This window comes from Gasterosteus aculeatus, chromosome 20 (genome assembly GCF_964276395.1).
Source record: "Gasterosteus aculeatus chromosome 20, fGasAcu3.hap1.1, whole genome shotgun sequence".
NCBI lineage: Eukaryota > Metazoa > Chordata > Actinopteri > Perciformes > Gasterosteidae > Gasterosteus > Gasterosteus aculeatus.
In genome coordinates this window covers 21,226,558-21,245,241 of record NC_135707.1, presented here as the reverse complement: position 1 = coordinate 21,245,241, position 18,684 = coordinate 21,226,558, and the positions used below count along the sequence as shown (strand labels likewise).

General features: G+C 47.0%; 1 protein-coding gene across 11 annotated transcripts in view; it reads right to left on the bottom strand.

The window, feature by feature from the left end:
- The window catches only part of adgrb1a (adhesion G protein-coupled receptor B1a), a 120,491-nt gene that overhangs the window by 70,359 nt on the left and 31,448 nt on the right, over positions 1-18,684 (bottom strand). For all 11 annotated transcript variants that reach the window (XM_078094118.1, XM_078094122.1, XM_078094113.1 and 8 more), the window contains exon 2: positions 12,591-13,494. In XM_078094118.1, coding sequence (XP_077950244.1) covers positions 12,591-13,347 — 757 coding nt within the window. In that variant the 5' untranslated portion in view covers positions 13,348-13,494. The remainder of the gene's footprint in view (positions 1-12,590; positions 13,495-18,684) is intronic.

The window sequence follows — 18,684 nt, the reverse complement described above, 5'->3', positions numbered from 1 at the left end:
GTTGATGATTAGCAAAGAGATCGACATTAATTTGTGCGTGTCATTCATTCACTTTGCTCATGACGTCCACCTGAATGTTCCTCTTTGCCTGAAAGGTGTCTAAATCGGTTGTGAAAGCTCACATTTCCCCAAACTGCTCATTTGCGCCGTTTGCGGGCTGTTTTTAGTCGATGGCCACCGAGCTAAAAACTGAGATGACAACCAACGCTCGCGCAAAACTGTTATTGTGATCACTGCACTGATATGAAGGCTCAGGTCAATGCAACCAGGTAACATTACATTATGGCTCAATTCAACTCTCAACCAATCAGAACGCTTGATTTCATCTGCCCCGTATCATAAAAGAATATACGACAACATAACCGGTAGTCGAAGTGCAGCCAGTTGAATTCATATACTTGTGACTTTGAAAGAGTCAGAGCCTCCGAGCCACCAAGCTCACCGCACGTCACTGGTCCACGCGGCAGAAACACTCCTCACATCGCGTCTCCAACGTCTCACCATTGGTTCATCAATGGTTTACGTGCAGACAGACTGGTTGCCCGTCGGTATACCGGCCGGCCGTAGCGTCCTGTACTGCGCGTTCGACCAGGTTTCCAGCTCCGGCTGAATCCCGGTGAAGCAGGTGGATGGCAGCGCTGCACGGTCCTTACACGGGTGGGCTATGAAAGAGCAGCTTGAATAGCATCAACACCCTTTTCATCTAAATAGTTCTTTATTCATCTGTGAAAAATTAAGATTGTGTTGCAATGACCACTTCCTATTTTAACCGAATGACATGCCTTTGACTTAATATTGTTATTTTGGTGCTTTGTTATGAATAAGTGTTTCCACCTGATGATAACTGCAGCAACAGGTCATAATGACATCTTAGATCCTGCATGTTCTCATCTCGAATCGTAATGACTCCATCTTACTTTCATGTCCCTTGTATCAGTATGCATGAGGTTCCTAAAACCACCTTTAAATAACTAGTAATAACCAGTTTAATGACTTGTTTCCCTAATAAAAGTCTCCTACATACACACCTACATGTTAAACCATCAGAAGCAGAAAATACAGCCGCATGCCAAGAATGTAGTCTGGATAACGTATTGATGAAATTAATCAGGAGCCGACTACACACACACACACACACACACACACACACACGGCGTTTGTTGACACGCCCCATCATTACTGGAACCCAGTAAATCAGAACACAAGTAGCAGAGTACTGCGGCTCGTGAATGCAAACAGCCTACCTCAAAAGAAATGGTTGGTATCGAACAGAAGGAGCCATGAATCCAGCGTTCTGATTGGTTGAGAGTGATTCACGGGGGGTACAATTCTGGATAATGTATAGTTATTGTTCACATTGACCCGAGCGTTCCGTATCGCTGCGCACTCAAGTATCTCAAGTATCAGGTTAGATTTTGCGCGACCGTTAGTTGACGTTTCAGGTTTTAGCTCGGTGCCGATCGCCGAAAAAAGACCAGAAACACCACAAATGATCAGTTTGGTCAATGCGAGCTTTGGCAACCGGACAATTCAGGTGGACGTCTTGAGTGATGTGAATAAATGAGATGGTGTGAGATCTTGCAAGGAGACAATGCTGTTTACATGTACGGGGACTATTTTTCTCTTTTTGGTGAATACAAAAAGGCAGCTATTTACCGTATAACCGCATTATGAAAGCAACAAGGCACTTGAGGCTGTACCTTAGGTAGTACTTTACTACCTTAGTAGTAGTACACAGGTGGGTAATGCGGACCACGGTCGTCCTCCAATCAGAGGGTTGTCGGTTCCATCCCAGGCCCTGCTAACCCGCATGTCGATGTGTCCTTGGGCAAGGCACTGAACCCAACATGGCTCCTGTAGCTGCGACTACAGTGTGTGGATGTTAGTGACTGATGGCAGGTGTCACTGTGTGTGGTTCTCCTGTCATCAGGGTGTGAATGGGTGAATGATGTCATCAGGGTGTGAATGGGTGAATGATGTCATCAGTGTGTGAATGGGTGAATTATGTCATCAGGGTGTGAATGGGTGAATGATGTCATCAGTGTGTGAATGGGTGAAAGATGTCATGTAGTGTTAAAGCGCTTTGAGTGGTCGGACTAGAAAAGCGCTAAACAAGTCCATTTACCATTTACTTTACCTTCATAATGTAACAGCTCGAGGGTTTCCTGACTTGGACAATAAGGTACAGCCTCTCTTGCCGTATTGCTTAGATACACTGCTGCATAGGCTAAACTGACTCACCAGGTGCTTTCTGCTCTCAGCAGCCTACATAGAGGAACTCTAGTCTGGTTAGAACTAGTCCAACCGTCAGCTCCAAATTGATTAAAGAAAAAATCCACATTGTATACTATGACTTGATTCTAATTGTAGGACTTCTCAGGGATCGTTTTTTAAACATGAGCAGACACATGCATGAGCCCATGAACACATTAGCTGTTTAAGTCAAATAATATAAAATAATTCAAATGGATGATTGTAACATTGATGTCAACGGGTACCGCATGCAAATCCCAAAGAACCGACACAAAGGAGTAGAGGAGGTCGCTGCGTGCTCAGCAGAGGCAGCATTAGTAGCATAGGGTGTCTGTGTGTGTGCGTGTGCGTCCTACGTCTTGAGTGGGTGTGTTTTGTGACAGTGTGTCACCTCTGGGTGTCATTTCATGTGATACAGGCCTTTTGAGCAGTCCCACAGAGCGCCGCCTGCTCTTCACAAGGACACGGGGACACTCAGCAAACACAAACAGGATGTAGTGCGTTGTTCTTTGGAGCCATCCAGCTCTGATGCACAGCAGCAATAAGCGCACACATTCCCGCAATTCATCTTCATTGTCCAAGTCATCAAATCTAAAGAAGCGCGGTGAGACAGTCACACAAGGAGACTGCCAGCATGAACACACACACAAGCAGAGACACACCTTCACCCTTCCGAGACGGCCTTTGATAATAGAGCACTTTTCTAAGAGGGGGGAAAAGGGATTCGATTCTCCGAGGCTCTTCTGGACTTTACAAGAAATAAGTGTGTGATGAAGTGTTAAATAGAGAAAGAAAGAGCAGCGGCGAGTAGGCCTGTCAGAACACACTGGGGCCGTTATCTTCGTCCGCCAACCATTCTCCTGCAGTCACACATGACTGATGAGGGAGGGAAAGAAGTTCAACTTGTCTTTTCTCTAATCCTTACACTTTTCTTTATGGCAGGAAATGAACGGCCTCACACTCACACACACACACACACACACACACACACACACTTGTCTGCACGACGTGCTCATCCCGTAGCGCTGCGTTTTATCATCCGCCGTTAGTAGCGGTGGTAAAGTTGCTTAATTAAAGCATGAATGTTTAATAAGGGACCTGAGAGCATTGACAAGGGCGCCTCGAGGAAGGGGACAGAATATTCCTGGACTCCTCTGGAGTTCAAGTGAGTCCTTTGACAGAGAACAGGTGGAGTCGATAAAGGCCAGACACTTTCAAATGTTAACTTGTTCTCTTGTGCAGTGGCTGGGAGTGCCGGCTCCTCAGCTGATGCAGTAACCTTAACCCCAGGCTGCTTTCGCCTGATTGCTTTTGTATACAGACTGGGCCACTAAATGTCTTATAGGCACTGGGATTGGATGATATGTTCCATTTGTTTCAACCAGCCTCCGTCAGTCTGTGCTTGGCGGAGTAAAATGTCAAGGAAGGACATGTTCTTCCACCTATTCAACGTATTAACGAAAAAAATTGCACCCACTCTGATATTAAGTTCCCTTTTCTCATCTGACTTTTTACTGTAACTCATTTTGGAGAACGCTTTATTCAATCTACAAGCATAAATAAAAAGTTACTGAAGTTATTTTTTTCAGAATCAAATGCAGGTCACTGAATGTTAGGCTCTCTCGCTCTCTCAGTGGGTAATCAGCAGATCATGTTTGCCCCAAATCAGCAGACATTTGAAGGTATAATGTCCCCTATGTTCATCTTGACAGGTTGTAAATTGGACCTGATGACGGCCCCAGATGAAAAAATGAAGGGCTCAAAGTTAATAAAATGTATCCTGAAATAAAACCTCACGAACCAGATTAAACGACAATCCGTCCATCCGAGAAGACATCAGTATCATAACTCCAAACGTCAATGTCACGTGGGTATTAAAGGTCAAAGAATAACAAAATCATTTAGGATTTAGTCTCTAGAAACCACACATGGAATCATTTGATAGATGCTAAGATATTTCACTAGATTAGTATACTGGATATCAGTCATGTCAAATTCCACAAATTATTGGGAGAAATCGGAGTCTATCAGGACCAATTGGTAGACCGACCCGACCACCCAGAATGCCCTCTTTGCTAAAGTGGTAGAAACCAAGAAGTTTAGACCCGCCCTAACACCTACACTGCGTTATGCCCTTAACTTTCCTAAATGAACATTGTGATGTATTGGAGAGATCAACTTATGTCATTTTACCATATACATGTACTTCTATACAACCAGATTGTGTCATGGAATCGGCCCTTCCTACTGATTCTCACTTTCTACTTACGTGTGGCAGAACTTTCGTTTCTCACATTGAGTTTGCGGCGAAGTCGTGTGAATTTGAATATTGCGACCGGTCAAGGAAAGACCTCGCACTTTCAACAAACAGCATACAAAGATAGAGGCCTTTCAATAGAAAGAGCCAGTTTCCAGCAGAACATCATGGCCTCAGATTTGGAGGTGCTAAGCCTGATGCCTGCCACTTCACACTCTGTGGCTCCAGTGAATGCTGGAGGTCACTGTCTGATGAGGCGATATCATCTGCAAACAGGCGACAGCAAATCCTGAGACCCCTGAATCTGACGTTCTGTGGCGCCCAGCTGCGCCTAGATACTGTATTCTGTTAGTGAAAGTCACAAACAGGATGATTGATCAACAGCAGCCCTGGTGGAGGAACGTGTCTGAATTATTCCTGATAATACCAACACAACTCCGACTGCAGGCCTACAGGGACCAGATGGCCCGTTGCATTGGGTCTGGCACCCCATACACCTGTAGCACCCTCGACAAAAAACCCGATGGAACCGGTCAAAGGCCTTCTCCAAGTGCACAAAATACATGTAGACTAGTTGGGAGAACTCGCAGGACACCTCCAGTAGTCTTGCGAGGTCAGTCTTGCAGGTGGCTGCTCCATGCTTCCCGGGGTCCGGGCGAGGTGGCTGTGCTAAGTCTGGGATCTCCACTGAGACCCGTTTGCCTTGGGAAACCCTGCTTCTGATGCCACAGACCACATAGTCACAGGACCACTGAGCCACTCAAACTGCTCCCACACGTTAAGGTGGCGATTGATGGAAGAGCATGGATAAAGAAATGCAATATGCTTTTGTGCGTGATTGGCCATGCGTGTCAAGACGGACAGTGGTAAACCGATTCAACGTTTATACTTAAATCATTTACACCTGAAACATTATTATTAACAGGCTTCTGATATGCTGTTATTATTGAAACATGTTTTACAATTCTCCACAGCGTTCCGCTCCAATGTGTAAGAACAAACACACATGTGGCGCACACACAGGGGAGATCACTTCCACCAGTGCCAAACGTGTCCGTCCTCACCCCCCCAAAGCTGTAAACCCAGGGCAACACTGATGTGCATGTTTCTGTGCTCTGGTTTCATTCACTGACCAGCAAAAAATGAAGCAAAGTGCGAACATATCTGAGGTTTGAAGTTGTCATATCACAAGGTTCAGCTACAGAGCTGATTCGTGTGACGTCTTATCCAAAGCAGCCCCTGGAAAACACTTCGAGCTACTAGCACCTTGCTTCTTTCAACTGGTGCGTCAAGCAGTGTTATAGCAGTAGCTAAATCATCCTGTTACCATGAAACAATCCAAACGCTTTCTATTCACATGGCTGAACATTTAGTGAGAATAATAATAATAATGTGTTCATGTCATTTTATTCTGTATAGCCCAAAATTGAAAATTACAAACTTGCCTCAGAGGGCTTTACAGTCTGTACACATACGACATCCTCTGTCCAGAAACCCTCACATCTACACAGGGAAAACTCCAAAACCTCCCATGGGGAACAAAGGGAAGGAACCTCAGGGAGAACATCAGAGGAGGAACCGTCTCCTGATGGACGGACTACTGTTCATTGTTCCCGTAGAACCGATGGATAATCGGCCACAGAGCCTAGGTCAAAATTTAAATAATTCAGCAAATAAATAATACGTTTTGCCTTAACAATAATACAAACAAAAGCAAAAAAATGTAAGCGTGTGGGAAAAATGTTATTGAGCTCCTGTCATTAATCATGATGAAAGAAAGCACAGCAAACGTTTCACTTCATCTTGTCTGAGCATTCCACCAGCTGATTGGCTCACAAGTCAGGAACAGCAGCGCAGCAGTGATTAACTTCGAAGATGAATTGAAATGAACTCAAATCAAATTCCATGAGCTTTGACCAAGTTGGACAGGCCTCCATGAGCTGTGTTCCACTTCAGTGGCGCTGCAGCAGACCAACACAATGTACGTGTGCTGTGTCAGGATGAAGAGGCACACGACCACTCAGGTAAAGTGGGCCGCCGCCTTCTTGTGTGTTTCTAGGCAACCGCCGAATGACAGCTAATTTAACACATACCTCAATGAACAGTACACTTTAAATCCACGAAGACAACATCCCTACTTGGAGTGCTGGCGCTTTGTGATCACGGTGACTACAGCTGGTAGAATCCCAGCGCTCGGCCTAGCAGACAAAGACAAATGGCAGAATGCCGTTGGCCTTGTTTTAGCTGCTGTCGTGTTTCCTCGTCTGTGCCAGTATCAGTATCTGTGGCTACATGCTGTATGCACGCCCTTCCATGGTTAGAACCAGCCGTCTTCTTCTGTGTTTCAGCTACTCAAGAAACACAGCCAGCCAGGCGGGTGTAGTGACGTCATCCGTCTTTTGGAAAGTTTACCCATGGTGCAGTGCTGGACCGGGGCAGAGAAGCAGGCTGCTTTTAATGACGGCCACCCATCAGAGGTGAGGCGGACTTGCCACAAAGAAGAGAATTATTTTCCCTGCCTCGGTTCCAGGAGAACAAGCTCCATCTGGAAGCTGTGCAGTTCTCTCCTGCCCACACGGCGCCCCCTGTGGTGAGCGCCACGCCTCGCTCCCTCCACACCACGCGCTCACAATCACTTATTCTCTCCCTCGGTCAGCCACCCACACTCAGCCACCAGGGACCAGCGTGTGTGTGTGTGTGTGTGTGTGTGTGTGTGTGCGCACAGTGCATGTGCAGAGGAGGGACCTGCTTTAGCATTCCTTAGTGCATCCTTACGGAGGCGGGCTGGAAATCCCAGAGTTTAGCACCATCCTCCAGCAGCCAAGTGGAGGAACAAGTCAGGGGGTTTATGAGCATTCCCTCCTCCTCCTTTCTACACGCTGTTACTTCTTTCCCCTCCATCACAAGCTGTGGAACGATGTATCTCAACACCGCTCTGACTGGACCAGTGGGGTTAAAGCTCAACAGGAGACTAAGGTTTTAAGGACCGTTTCACTTGCTGTCTGTTTATCACACACACACACACACACACACACACACACACAGTTATCATTGGTGTGCGGCTGCTTTGAGGCCAGCTGAGTGTGCAGTTTTAAAAAAAGGTTAAAGACATTTCACAATGAAAAAGGAGGCGCGTCAGTGTTAGAATTGGACCGGCTCTTATCATGGCGGCCGGGTCATTTCATGCAGTTAGGAACCTTTCTAAGCAAAAAGGACTATTTGAATCCAGCCCACCATTCACGTCTTAAAGCTGCAGTCTCTCTGTTGACCACCAGGGGCGACTCCTCATTGCCGGTCCCATGGACGTCTATGGGGAAATGACGCTACTTCTTCTTGATTTATTCCCTCAGTGAACATTGTAAACATCTCTAGACTGAAGCCTTTTTCCATACAGCAGGGTTCTCCATACGTGCTCCAACAGAGCATACAGCAGGGTTCTCCATAAGTGCTCCAACAGAGCAAACAGCAGGGTTCTCCATACGTGCTCCAACAGAGCATACAGCAGGGTTCTCCATACGTGCTCCAACAGAGCATACAGCAGGGTTCTCCATACGTGCTCCAACAGAGCATACAGCAGGGTTCTCCATACGTGCTCCAACAGAGCATACAGCAGGGTTCTCCATACGTGCTCCAACAGAGCATACAGCAGTGTTCTCCATACGTGCTCCAACAGAGCATACAGCAGGGTTCTCCATACGTGCTCCAACAGAGCATACAGCAGGGTTCTCCATACGTGCTCCAACAGAGCATACAGCAGGGTTCTCCATACGTGCTCCAACAGAGCATACAGCAGGGTTCTCCATACGTGCTCCAACAGAGCAGACAGCAGGGTTTCGAGCGAGGCCACCGATTGATTGACAGGTCTCTAGCAAAGTGTGTTTTTGTATTACAGCTTTAAGTCTTTAATGATCACGTACTCCCATTCATAGAGGCACAGAGCGGCCTTCATAAGCCCCTCGGACTGCTTCTGGAGGCAGTTTTGCTGCTGTACCTTGACCTGCACCTTCAGATAGTCCCGCTAAAGACTCACAGCCCAAATAACTACTGCTGCACGGATTTGACACTACATTGTGGACAATGCACAATTAAAGGATGTGCTCACAGGAATATTGAGCACAAGCTGCTTTCAGTAATTTTCCGCAGCCTTACAAATGAACATTACATTTCCATCGCAGACTGACTTTTGTAAATGTGTTTTCTTTTTGACACCACGCCTGTATTTAACTGCTTTAACTGTTTCATTGTAAATGACGGCCAACCACTGCTGAATGTCTACATTATTCATATATTTATGGAAAATATGCTTTCATTATTATCATTAGGCCCCGGTTTTAGTTTTCTTCCCGCTGTGGGATAAACACACTGCGGCTGCAGCCACGGAGTGCAGCTGGATCATTTGCTGTGAGTGTCACCTCCCTGGTGCCAGCGTCTCTGGCTGAACGTCCACTGGAGCAGGAGACAGAGTGAGGCCAAAGACAGCGTTACTGGTAACTGATGAAACGTGATGAGTGCAAAATATTCAAAGAAATGTTACATGCAGCTTCAAATCTAGGATTCATTTGGGGCTTTTAATTGTCGCACACAAAGCAGAGCATGTAAATTGCACACGCATGAGGGTGAAAACAACTGAGCCTCCTCTCTGAGTGCAGGCTGCTTTCAGACTGTGACACTGCGTCGTCGCCTGGGGACTTTCCAAGCTTCAGATATTTCAAAGCCAAACGTGAGGCTGCATGACGTGTGGCCAAGGTCACCCACCCAGATGGTCCCACTCTGCCGGTCATCTCAAAGCTATCACAAACATGAGTCATGTGCCCTCTCATCCCTCCTTTAATCACTCACTGCCCCCCCTGCTGTCCACCGACGGCGTACAAATGAGTCCTCTGCCGCTCCACATGTCGAGACACAATGACACCCGTCCACACACATGCGTCCACCTCAAAGGGGACCTCCGGAGCCCGGACCTCTGGACCGAAGCTGCATTTTCCTCTAAACGCCAAAGAATGTCAGAACATTCCAGAAATAGCCCTAAAATCAGCAGTCCTCTTCCACTTCGAGGTGTTCACACAACTGTAATGACCGCATTAAGGCCCAATCAGGATTTCTTTTCCTCTTGTGGCCTTTCAATAGAGCCTCTCTTTGCAGATGTGATGACATTTGTTTCGAGTTCCTTCCTTCTTGCTATTGAGGGAAACTGCAACTCTTAACTGAAACCAGAGTGGTATTGATAAAATGAGCAACAGAGGCCTTGATGTATCCATTCATCTCTGTAAAGTTGATGAAAAGGTCACATGGAATGAGTGTAGCTTAAGAGCGTCTTATTGATCATCCCATCGACACACAGGGGGACAGAAACCCCTGCACCACATCTGTCCCCCTCACCGGGCAACATTGGATTTTGTATTACTCAAGAGTAGTGGAACACTGAGCGCATCAATCTGTACGTCAATACATGAATCCCACCATTTACCCCACATGCACCCAGGAGACAGAATATATTATCCAAAGGCACTAATATCTTCATATATTGTTGCTGAACCTTTTTGCCAGTAATTATTGACCAAACAGTGGACTGATGAGGCATCACCACTGACTGTTCAGAGGAAAAGAAACCAGAGCTTTATAATCTTTCTCTCTCCTGTGTCATGTCTCTGGAGAGTTTACCTCATGGCATCCATCAGTCAAGTAGTGCAGTAATGGATCCTGAAATCTGTTTGTACTGTATCACAGATCAAAGTCCAGCACAAGGAACCAAATGTAACCGTCACAGAACCCTGATGAATTCACTGAAGACAAATTATCCTTTACCTTTACTGAGTGTCTTTTTCCTTCATAAAGTTCAGATAATGGATTGATCCAAATCTTCTCATTACTAGTTGATCCACTATAACCTGCTTAGAGCTGCTGTTAGCTCACAATTAACTTCCAATATCTATTTCACAACTGGATTTATTCAAGTTTCACCATGTTTAAGAGATTGCACGAGATTACATCCTGATGGTGTCATGATTTGTCATTAATAATTTCACAGAACAGAGCCTGAACGCATCATATTGTAAATTGTCCGTTACAACAGGGAAGGAACCTCAGGGAGAGGTTACAAACTACAATGTACCTTTTGTTTTATTACAGTCAGATTCAAAACAGTTGGAATGACTTTTTTACCATGTAATGGTATTGTGTATTCCTCCTGTGGGCCCTTGGTGTGGTTTTGATATAAATTTCCTATTTAAAAAGGCAATTCTTGCCCCTATTCCAAAAGAGGCAATTTCTTTGTGTTGCTGGAACAAAGAAAATCGCCGTTTCCAAAGACCCGTTTCCATGAACCTTTACGCTTTGGGTAAACAGGACCAGGAGCGTGAGCACTACACAAAGCTCGCACACTGCAGGGAGGCCATGCAGAGCCGGGGTCCTGACATCCGCTCCCGCCCCCCTCTGCTACGGCGGAAGACAGACGTAATCTACAAACGCTTCGTCCACTGAAGGTGTCGACACCAAAGGGGTCCAGCTGGGCATTGTGTGACCTGAGCAACAAGCATGCGTCCTCATCAGAGCAGCTCCACCCACACTACCCCCCCTCTGGGCTGCCTTTTAGTGTACCCCCCCCACAGCGTCAAGCTCGTCTCCGCGTCGTTTTTCCCTCCACTCTTGACGCTCAACACTCACACCACTTTTTCCTCTCATCACTGCACAGTGGGCCGTAACTGCGCGTTTCCCCCCACAAGCTATTAGCACAAAGGACCCATTAGGTCTCCACATTCTCCTTTTCACCCTCATCCACCAATTCAATCCCCCCAGTCGCCCATCCAGCAATACATTCACTGGCTGCTTGCCTCCTCCATCTGAGCTCGTTCACTCGGCAGCAGGATTATCATGGAGACGCTTCGCCGTGTGGGTTGACAGGAAATGTGCCCTTCGCTTTCGCTTTCCATCTCTACACAAGAGTGACACCACAACGGTGGATGGTATCTTTTCTCTTCTTCTCGCACCTTCAGGCACTAACAGCCCACACCCTGCTGTTGAGCACCGTGAGTGGAATTACATAAGCGCCATAACGCGAGAGGAGGCTGGGGCGGCGGGGGGATATTAGCGGCTCTGGAGACTGGAGGAGGATGAGGCAGGAGATACCCACAGCAACATCTCCCCTGCTTGGTTGGCTTCCCACGACTGGCTCAGTGTCAGCCCACTCTCAGCCTGGGGAGGGAGAGGTGGAGAGGATGTCTGAGACTGTGAGACCACAGCGACAGATGAGGCAGACGAAGGAGGGGGAGTTGGAAGGTAGAAAAGTTGGGGGAGGAAAACTGGAGCTGAGAAATGTTGCATCCCCTTTGGCCATAGTCCTGATGAAGCCAGGAGACAGATGTCGAGCCACATCCTGTCTGCCGAGGAGAGGCGGAGAGGGGGCTCCAGCACAAGCAGCAGACAATTAGTCCTGAAGCCACAGGCCCTTCTTGCACCACATTTCTGCCTCTCGCCTACTCCCATCATGTTTTGTCTCTCATTACATACACCCCCCCCACCCTGTCTATCTCCCCCGCCTCCCATCTCAGAGCATCCCCAGAGCTATCCAATATCAGCACTCGATTCTTCTCCATTTCCACAGGCTTCCCGGAGGCCGATCGAATGTCCCTCCCTGGACCGCAGAGGGATGCAAGACGGTGCCGACCTCACAAGGTGACTGAGCTCTCTTCCATCAGATGAAACCCAAAACCTTCCATTTGCCTCCCTCTGTCCCTCGTCCTTACCCCTACTTCGGTCAAGTCACTTCACTTCACGCTTTTGAGCCAATGTCACAATTATCCTCATTTATTCAAAATCATACACGTCAACCAGCTTGATACCGAAGATTCCGTTTCTCTGTCATGTTGCTGACAGCAAATGCCAAGTATGACCTTCTGAGGTCACACAAAATCAGTTTCTCTCATAGTCTCTTCTGTCCTTCTACTTTTACAGGGAAGCAGAGATCATTGTCAATCCCAAAAATCCAATTATTTTAGAGACTGAGCAGTTTATGGATAAAATCTGAAAATACAATTTGTAGATTACATCCACTTAAATGCTGTTCGATGTGTTTCCTACTCACCATTTATCTCAAAGTTCCCCCCCTCCTCTTTCACGCTGGGTAAACAGTTTTCCAGGTAAACTCCATTGTGATAACAGCTATCTCCCTGGCTGAGCTGAGGCGGGGGCTCCCAGCACAAACATGGAGTCTGCATGATTCCACATGGCCGGTTGGAAGTGCTGGAGGTCAGACAGTCCTCCAGCCACTGGCACAGCATCTGACAGGCCGCCATGCTGGGGTTGCGCTTTCCCACCACCAGGTACTCAGTTTTGAAATCCCCATTGCCATCCGGAACGGGCGCACCCGCCCGAGGGGGTCCCTTCCTCATTTGGAGGAACTGCTTCCCTGCCTCCAGGAAGGCCACCGGGGCAGAGGAGTCGCACAGTCTCACCACCTCGTCGAAGCTCTCCATGCCCAGGTAGGTGCGCGTGGTCTCCAGGAAGGACTCGTACTGAAAGGTGCGGAGCTGGGACGGCACGCAGTCCTCTGTGGGTTTTGTCACCTTAATGAAGATAGTGTAGCGCCGCGGGTCAGGGTTCTGCAGGGTCCAGGAGCAAGGCATGGTGGGGAACACAGATGATGACAGGAAGTAGCCAAAAAAGCGGCTCTGGACTAACGTGGAGCAGGAGTCAGACTCTGGGCCTGAGGGGGCTGCGTGGCAACAGCCCTGCATCAGGAGCAACCAGAGCAGCACTGGGATGGGCCGCCGTGGTTGGCCAGGATTCCTCAAATCAAGGCTTGTCATGGTGCGTGGACGGAGGGAAGGAGAAGGTTTCATGGCTTTGGAGCGCTCCTCTTGCAGCAGTGTGGGGCAGAGCTGGAAGCGATGCAGGGGGAGGGAGGAGAGGATAAGGACGCGGGTTGCTTTCAAAGATCCAGCGATGGGCCCATGGCTGCATCAGTCCACCCGGAGATTCACAAGCACCTGTGGAGCGGAGACAAGAGATGAATTAGACTTCATATCGTATCAGACAACAGATTACATTCATCGCCGCCACAAGGAATCAATTTATCCGCCGTAATCGTTTGCTCTGTAAACTGTGTGTGACGGCAGTGACTCGGGCCCCGGAGAACAACAACAGGTTGGACAGAAGCAGATAGAGGGAGGTACTGGAGACACATGTCGGCCACCATATGTGATCTGTCAGCATTTACCCAATTAGAAGAATATTAATTAAGAAAGGCAACACCTGCAGCCATCCATTACTCATTACCCGGACAGCAAAGTCCTCATCAGCAGTCCTTTTAGTATTAAAGTTGATGTTTGGCCTGTAAATATGGTTCATGAGATGTCTTCTATTACACATCTCCTTTAGCGTATATGCAGCCCCCTCTTGAGTAGCTCTGCTCTTTCATTTTGTTGTCAATGTTTCTTTGTTGACCAGCTATGAAGTGTCCAACACTTTTCAGCAGGCTTTAATTATACCCCATTTTTAAAGTGATAAACTTTTTTTTTTACTTAATTCAAAACTGTCCGAACAAAAGAGGTCATTAGGCGGAACAAACAAACAAACAATCTCAGGGACATTGGGCTTTTTTCATAGGAAATGCTGAGCAGTCTGAGCCAGGTCTCGAGTTCTAGTCGAGCTCAAGTTGAAATGACAACAAGGTAAACGTCGCAGAACCTTTGACAACAAAAAACGCCCAATATAGATCCCCAATGCAGCGAAGCTCCGCACTGATCGATCCCAATGCTCTGACACAAACACTGTGCCTCTGTGGCCATGGGATGGACTTAAGGGATGAGATGGGATTTGGTCACAAAAAGTGACATCCAACAGAAAATCCTATTAACGCTGGCCTTTAGGGGGAATCGCACTGTATGGCTTCTTTATGCTCTTTAATCAAACTGCCATCTGGCCTCGTCAACAAAGGCTGATTTCTCCTTATTGATTACGGGGGGTTATTTTGTTGAAGCATACAGTCCGTTTTATTCCGATAACCTGCTCCCTGTAGACTCATGGCAGGGCTGCCACCTTTAGTACAGAACAATAAGGGATGGGGGGAAGGGGGGTTGGTGGAGTTTGATTCTAAACGGGACGCGCTATTTTATTCTCAAATACGAATTCGGTATTTTAAGGGGCAGGTGGCACCACCTCATGGACATGTGGGATTACGTCACATGAAGTCCCAGACTTCCTCAGGGCCATGGAACTGAACTAATCGAAGCTAACGCAGCAGTACACGGACATGAGTAGCCACCATGTCATCACTCATTGCTTTGTGGACTACAGTTCTGTAATCTGGAGCTCTGCATCTTGGCCGTCGCCATCTTGTTTTTTGTTACCAGACGTGTTTTTATTCCACCAAAATGTTGGAGTTAACTTTTATGAGGTGGAAATGAATCGTGAAAGGGAAAAAGCTCAAAGACGATCGATCCCACTAGCCCCGCCCTAAATCACACTCTGCTGTCGGTTTAACGCTAAACGTACCACAATTTACTACATGACCATCATGCTGTGTTGAAGAAGAGTTGAAACTAGGGACTGACATCAATCAGGTTTACAACAGGATGAGGGAATAAATCAAGACAGAAGTCATTTTGTCACAGACTTCTATAGAAGGTGAGGAGCACCGCCCTGGTGGTAAATAGAGAGAATGCAGAATGGCTTCACTGTTCACAGTGGGAGGTTGAGCACAATGCTTCCAATCTGTGAGTCTTCTAAAAAAAAGTAGATTTAAGATCTTGTCAAATTTGAGAAATACTTTGCTTACTTTAGATAGAAATGCTATTGAACTGTTCCCATCATGGAAAAACACTCGAGCTATGTCAAAGAACCTGGATCTAAATCACTCCCAACCAAGTACAGGGATTCAGCCTCACGTCTCAATCTGCCTCTTCCTGCTCGCTTCTCTTCACCCCGCACCAAAAGGATGTCAAGGGAAAACTACCTGGGCCTCTTTCACCAGACAGGCCTGACAGTAATGAAATGAATGGAGCTTTAACAGAGGATGAAGAGCCACTCATTATTGACAGCCCTGCCGCATTGAACAGTGAACGAGGTGATGGAAGTGTGGGGAAATCCTGGAGACACTCTGCTGTTACACGTGGTATTAGGAGTCGGGGTAAGGCTATCAGCTGCAAGATCGCAGCTCACGAAATCACGTCGCACACTTTATAGGCTTTTCCAGACGGAGCACAGATTTCTGGAGAGGTGGCGCTGAGTATTGCATGACTCAATGTTCTTTATCTAGAGTATCAGATACTTAAATAGATACATCTAATTCCCTTCTGATGGTTGCATTCCAAAACCACTGATTCCTACTTATCCCATACAAGGCCTCGACCCACTGTCGGAGAAATAACTACTCCTTTAAAAAACAAAGTTAGACAAGATAACGGGGGCTCAGAGCTGCTCACATCGGTCTACCGAATTCCATTGTTCAATAAACAAAACTAACGGTAAAAGAATCAATGTTGTCTCAGGCTTTAAAGCAGCTCAGCGTATCCCCTCTACGGCACGCTGGATGGCTCGATGGGCTGGAAGGAAGTGCAAGGCAGAACACAGGCGATATTAATAAACTTTCATTCAAAATGTGATCAGCGCCGCACAGGAGGTGTTGCTCCTGGATTCTGGATATACTAACATCACAAGACAACTCTTCTTAGAGCATTTCTCCCCAATGCTGCACTTCCCGGGGCCGGGCAAGGCGCTTTGGATTGGACAACGCATCATGAAACCCGATGAAGCTTCTTCAGCCTCTTGGAGATCTTTGTTTTGGTTTTCCAGCACAGAAGCCATCAAAAGTCAAAGAGAGGCTGTCAGGTGAAAACAAATCATATTTTACATACTGTCACTTCATTGGTGGAAGAAAAAGAGCCAACTTGTGTGTTTGTGTGTGTGTCGCGCTGTTGGTGGTATGAAGGCTCAATACTCCCCTCTGCCTGTAGGTGGCGCTACGCAGCGTAATTAATAGGCAGATTTGCTGAGGCGACAATTTGAAAAAGTGCGATTTAAGGTCTGCGCGTGTTTCTGCGTCGTTGCGTCGACGCACTCGTTTCACTTCATGGTTCTGCGTGTGTTGCAGAGCGATTCACCTCCAGAACAACAGGCGGACTGACGTGTTTTGTTGAAGACGACCTAGAGAGTCACGTCTATTTATTTATTTGTTTGTTTATTTATCATAGACTTTATTGCCCCGTGCATCCACACTGCTGCTTTTCATCGCGGACACATTTGTCCCGTATTTTCCTCCACGACTTTGTTCCTCTCGACCAGCAAACCGGCGTTTGCGGCGATCTCCCTCCGTGAATCCAACCCGCTTCTAAACCCGCCAATGGCGGCTTGTATAAGCGTCATATTTACGCATTTCTTCCGACAGAAGTTCTTAAATCTGCTCCGTTCTCTCGTAAACATTCTTGTGAGACTCCGTAAAGGACGTAGTTAGCGGACCGATCGCAGCCTGCTGCGCTGCGGGAGAAAAATGGCTCGACACGCGCAAGGACGCGGGGAGGTGTGAAAAGCGACGCAAGGGACACGCAAGGGGGTCTTGCGTCTGCGTCGCTGTGAAAACGCAGAAGCATAAGTCAGGCTTAAGAGATACTGGGCATAAAGCCTGCGCCATCTTGGCATTAGGATCATGTTAAGTTTAATAAAACACAACAAACAGAACACGCGTTTCCCTGATTTCTTAGAGTTTATTATGCTCATGCTGAAACTATGTTTGGGATTGATTTCCATATCATTCCGGTTGTTGGTGTGCCGTGAGATGTTTTCTGTGTCTTAAGCGTGCCTTGACGCAAAAAAGGTTGAAAAACACTGATTTATGGGATCTGCGATGAAGTTATTTTTGTCATCAGGGTGATTCTCAGACCAATCAACTCATTTCTTTTAGTTCTGAGACAAGACTGTAAATAATGACTTGATAAGATGTACAGGTAGTTTTCATATATCTAATCAGCGCTGATATCCAACGGGATGCCTGAGCACATTCAGTGAGGACGTTCTTCACTGGGTAGACATTTTAGTATTCTGTTGCGTCGGCTTCCTTCATTCCTTTCTGCCCGTGGCGGGAACAGCAAGCAATTAAAAGAACAAAGGTGTTGCATTAGCCAGCAGCCTGGAAGCATGGATCCATGTAAACACGGCCAACAGGCCGGCGCTGTGAGCGAGGCAGAACAATGGCCCAATCACGGGAAGCAACAGGCCCTCAGACGTAGATGTGGAGGGAGCGAGAGATGGAGACGGAGACAAAGAAGCCACTGATGAGAGAATGATAGAGTCACACGGAGCATCCCTTCTCACATCGGATTACGGCCTGATTAGCGCTGCATTAAACTAGCAGGAACAAAGCGCCGGGGCTCCGAGGCGCAGACGGGTTCCCCGGCATTCTGCGGGATCAAACCTCCTTCACGGCAAAACTCATTCTGCCAGGACGAGGCTACTCGGCCCGTGCATGAGCAATGGGCACGGGACATGAGGGCGCTAGCTTAAAGTCAGAAATCATTATTATTCACAGCAAGACAAACACACACTCACTATGAATTTGGCCGATTATACAAAACCAAATGAAATAAAAACCAGCGTGAATACTGCTGTGTTAAGAGGCTGAGACAGGATAGTGGATTGGAATTTAGCCGCGTGCAGAGGATTTCATCGAGGACAGCGCAGTGAGACGCGTTGCTTCCGAACGCCACATGTTCTTTTTACACTCACTGGTTTGTACAAAGACTTTTTGTAGGCAGCATGCAGACAGCAGCAGGTTAATTACAGCCACAATAAACTATCTGATGCAAAATATTTCTTCTTATTTGCACAAATAGGAGTTTATTTCTATTGTGCTAACAACAATATTTTCTTTTAAAAAGGAGCCACACATTTATTATTCGTATTATATCTTTAAACCTGTACAGCTCTGTTGGGGCAGTGGGGCATGAACATTTGGTTTGAGAACCAATGCTCTACAGGAAGCCGATGGGAATACATCTCGTATTTGCACAAACGTAGTAGTAAAACTGGACAGTTCTAACGTACAGGAGATGGGCAGCAAAGGGAGAACGACCCAAATGCTGACAAGAGACGTATAGCAAAAAATGATTATCATGCTAAAAGAAGGATGGTACACTCCAAGGGTCCAAGGAGCAGAAGGTACAACAGAAGAAACTGATGAGCAG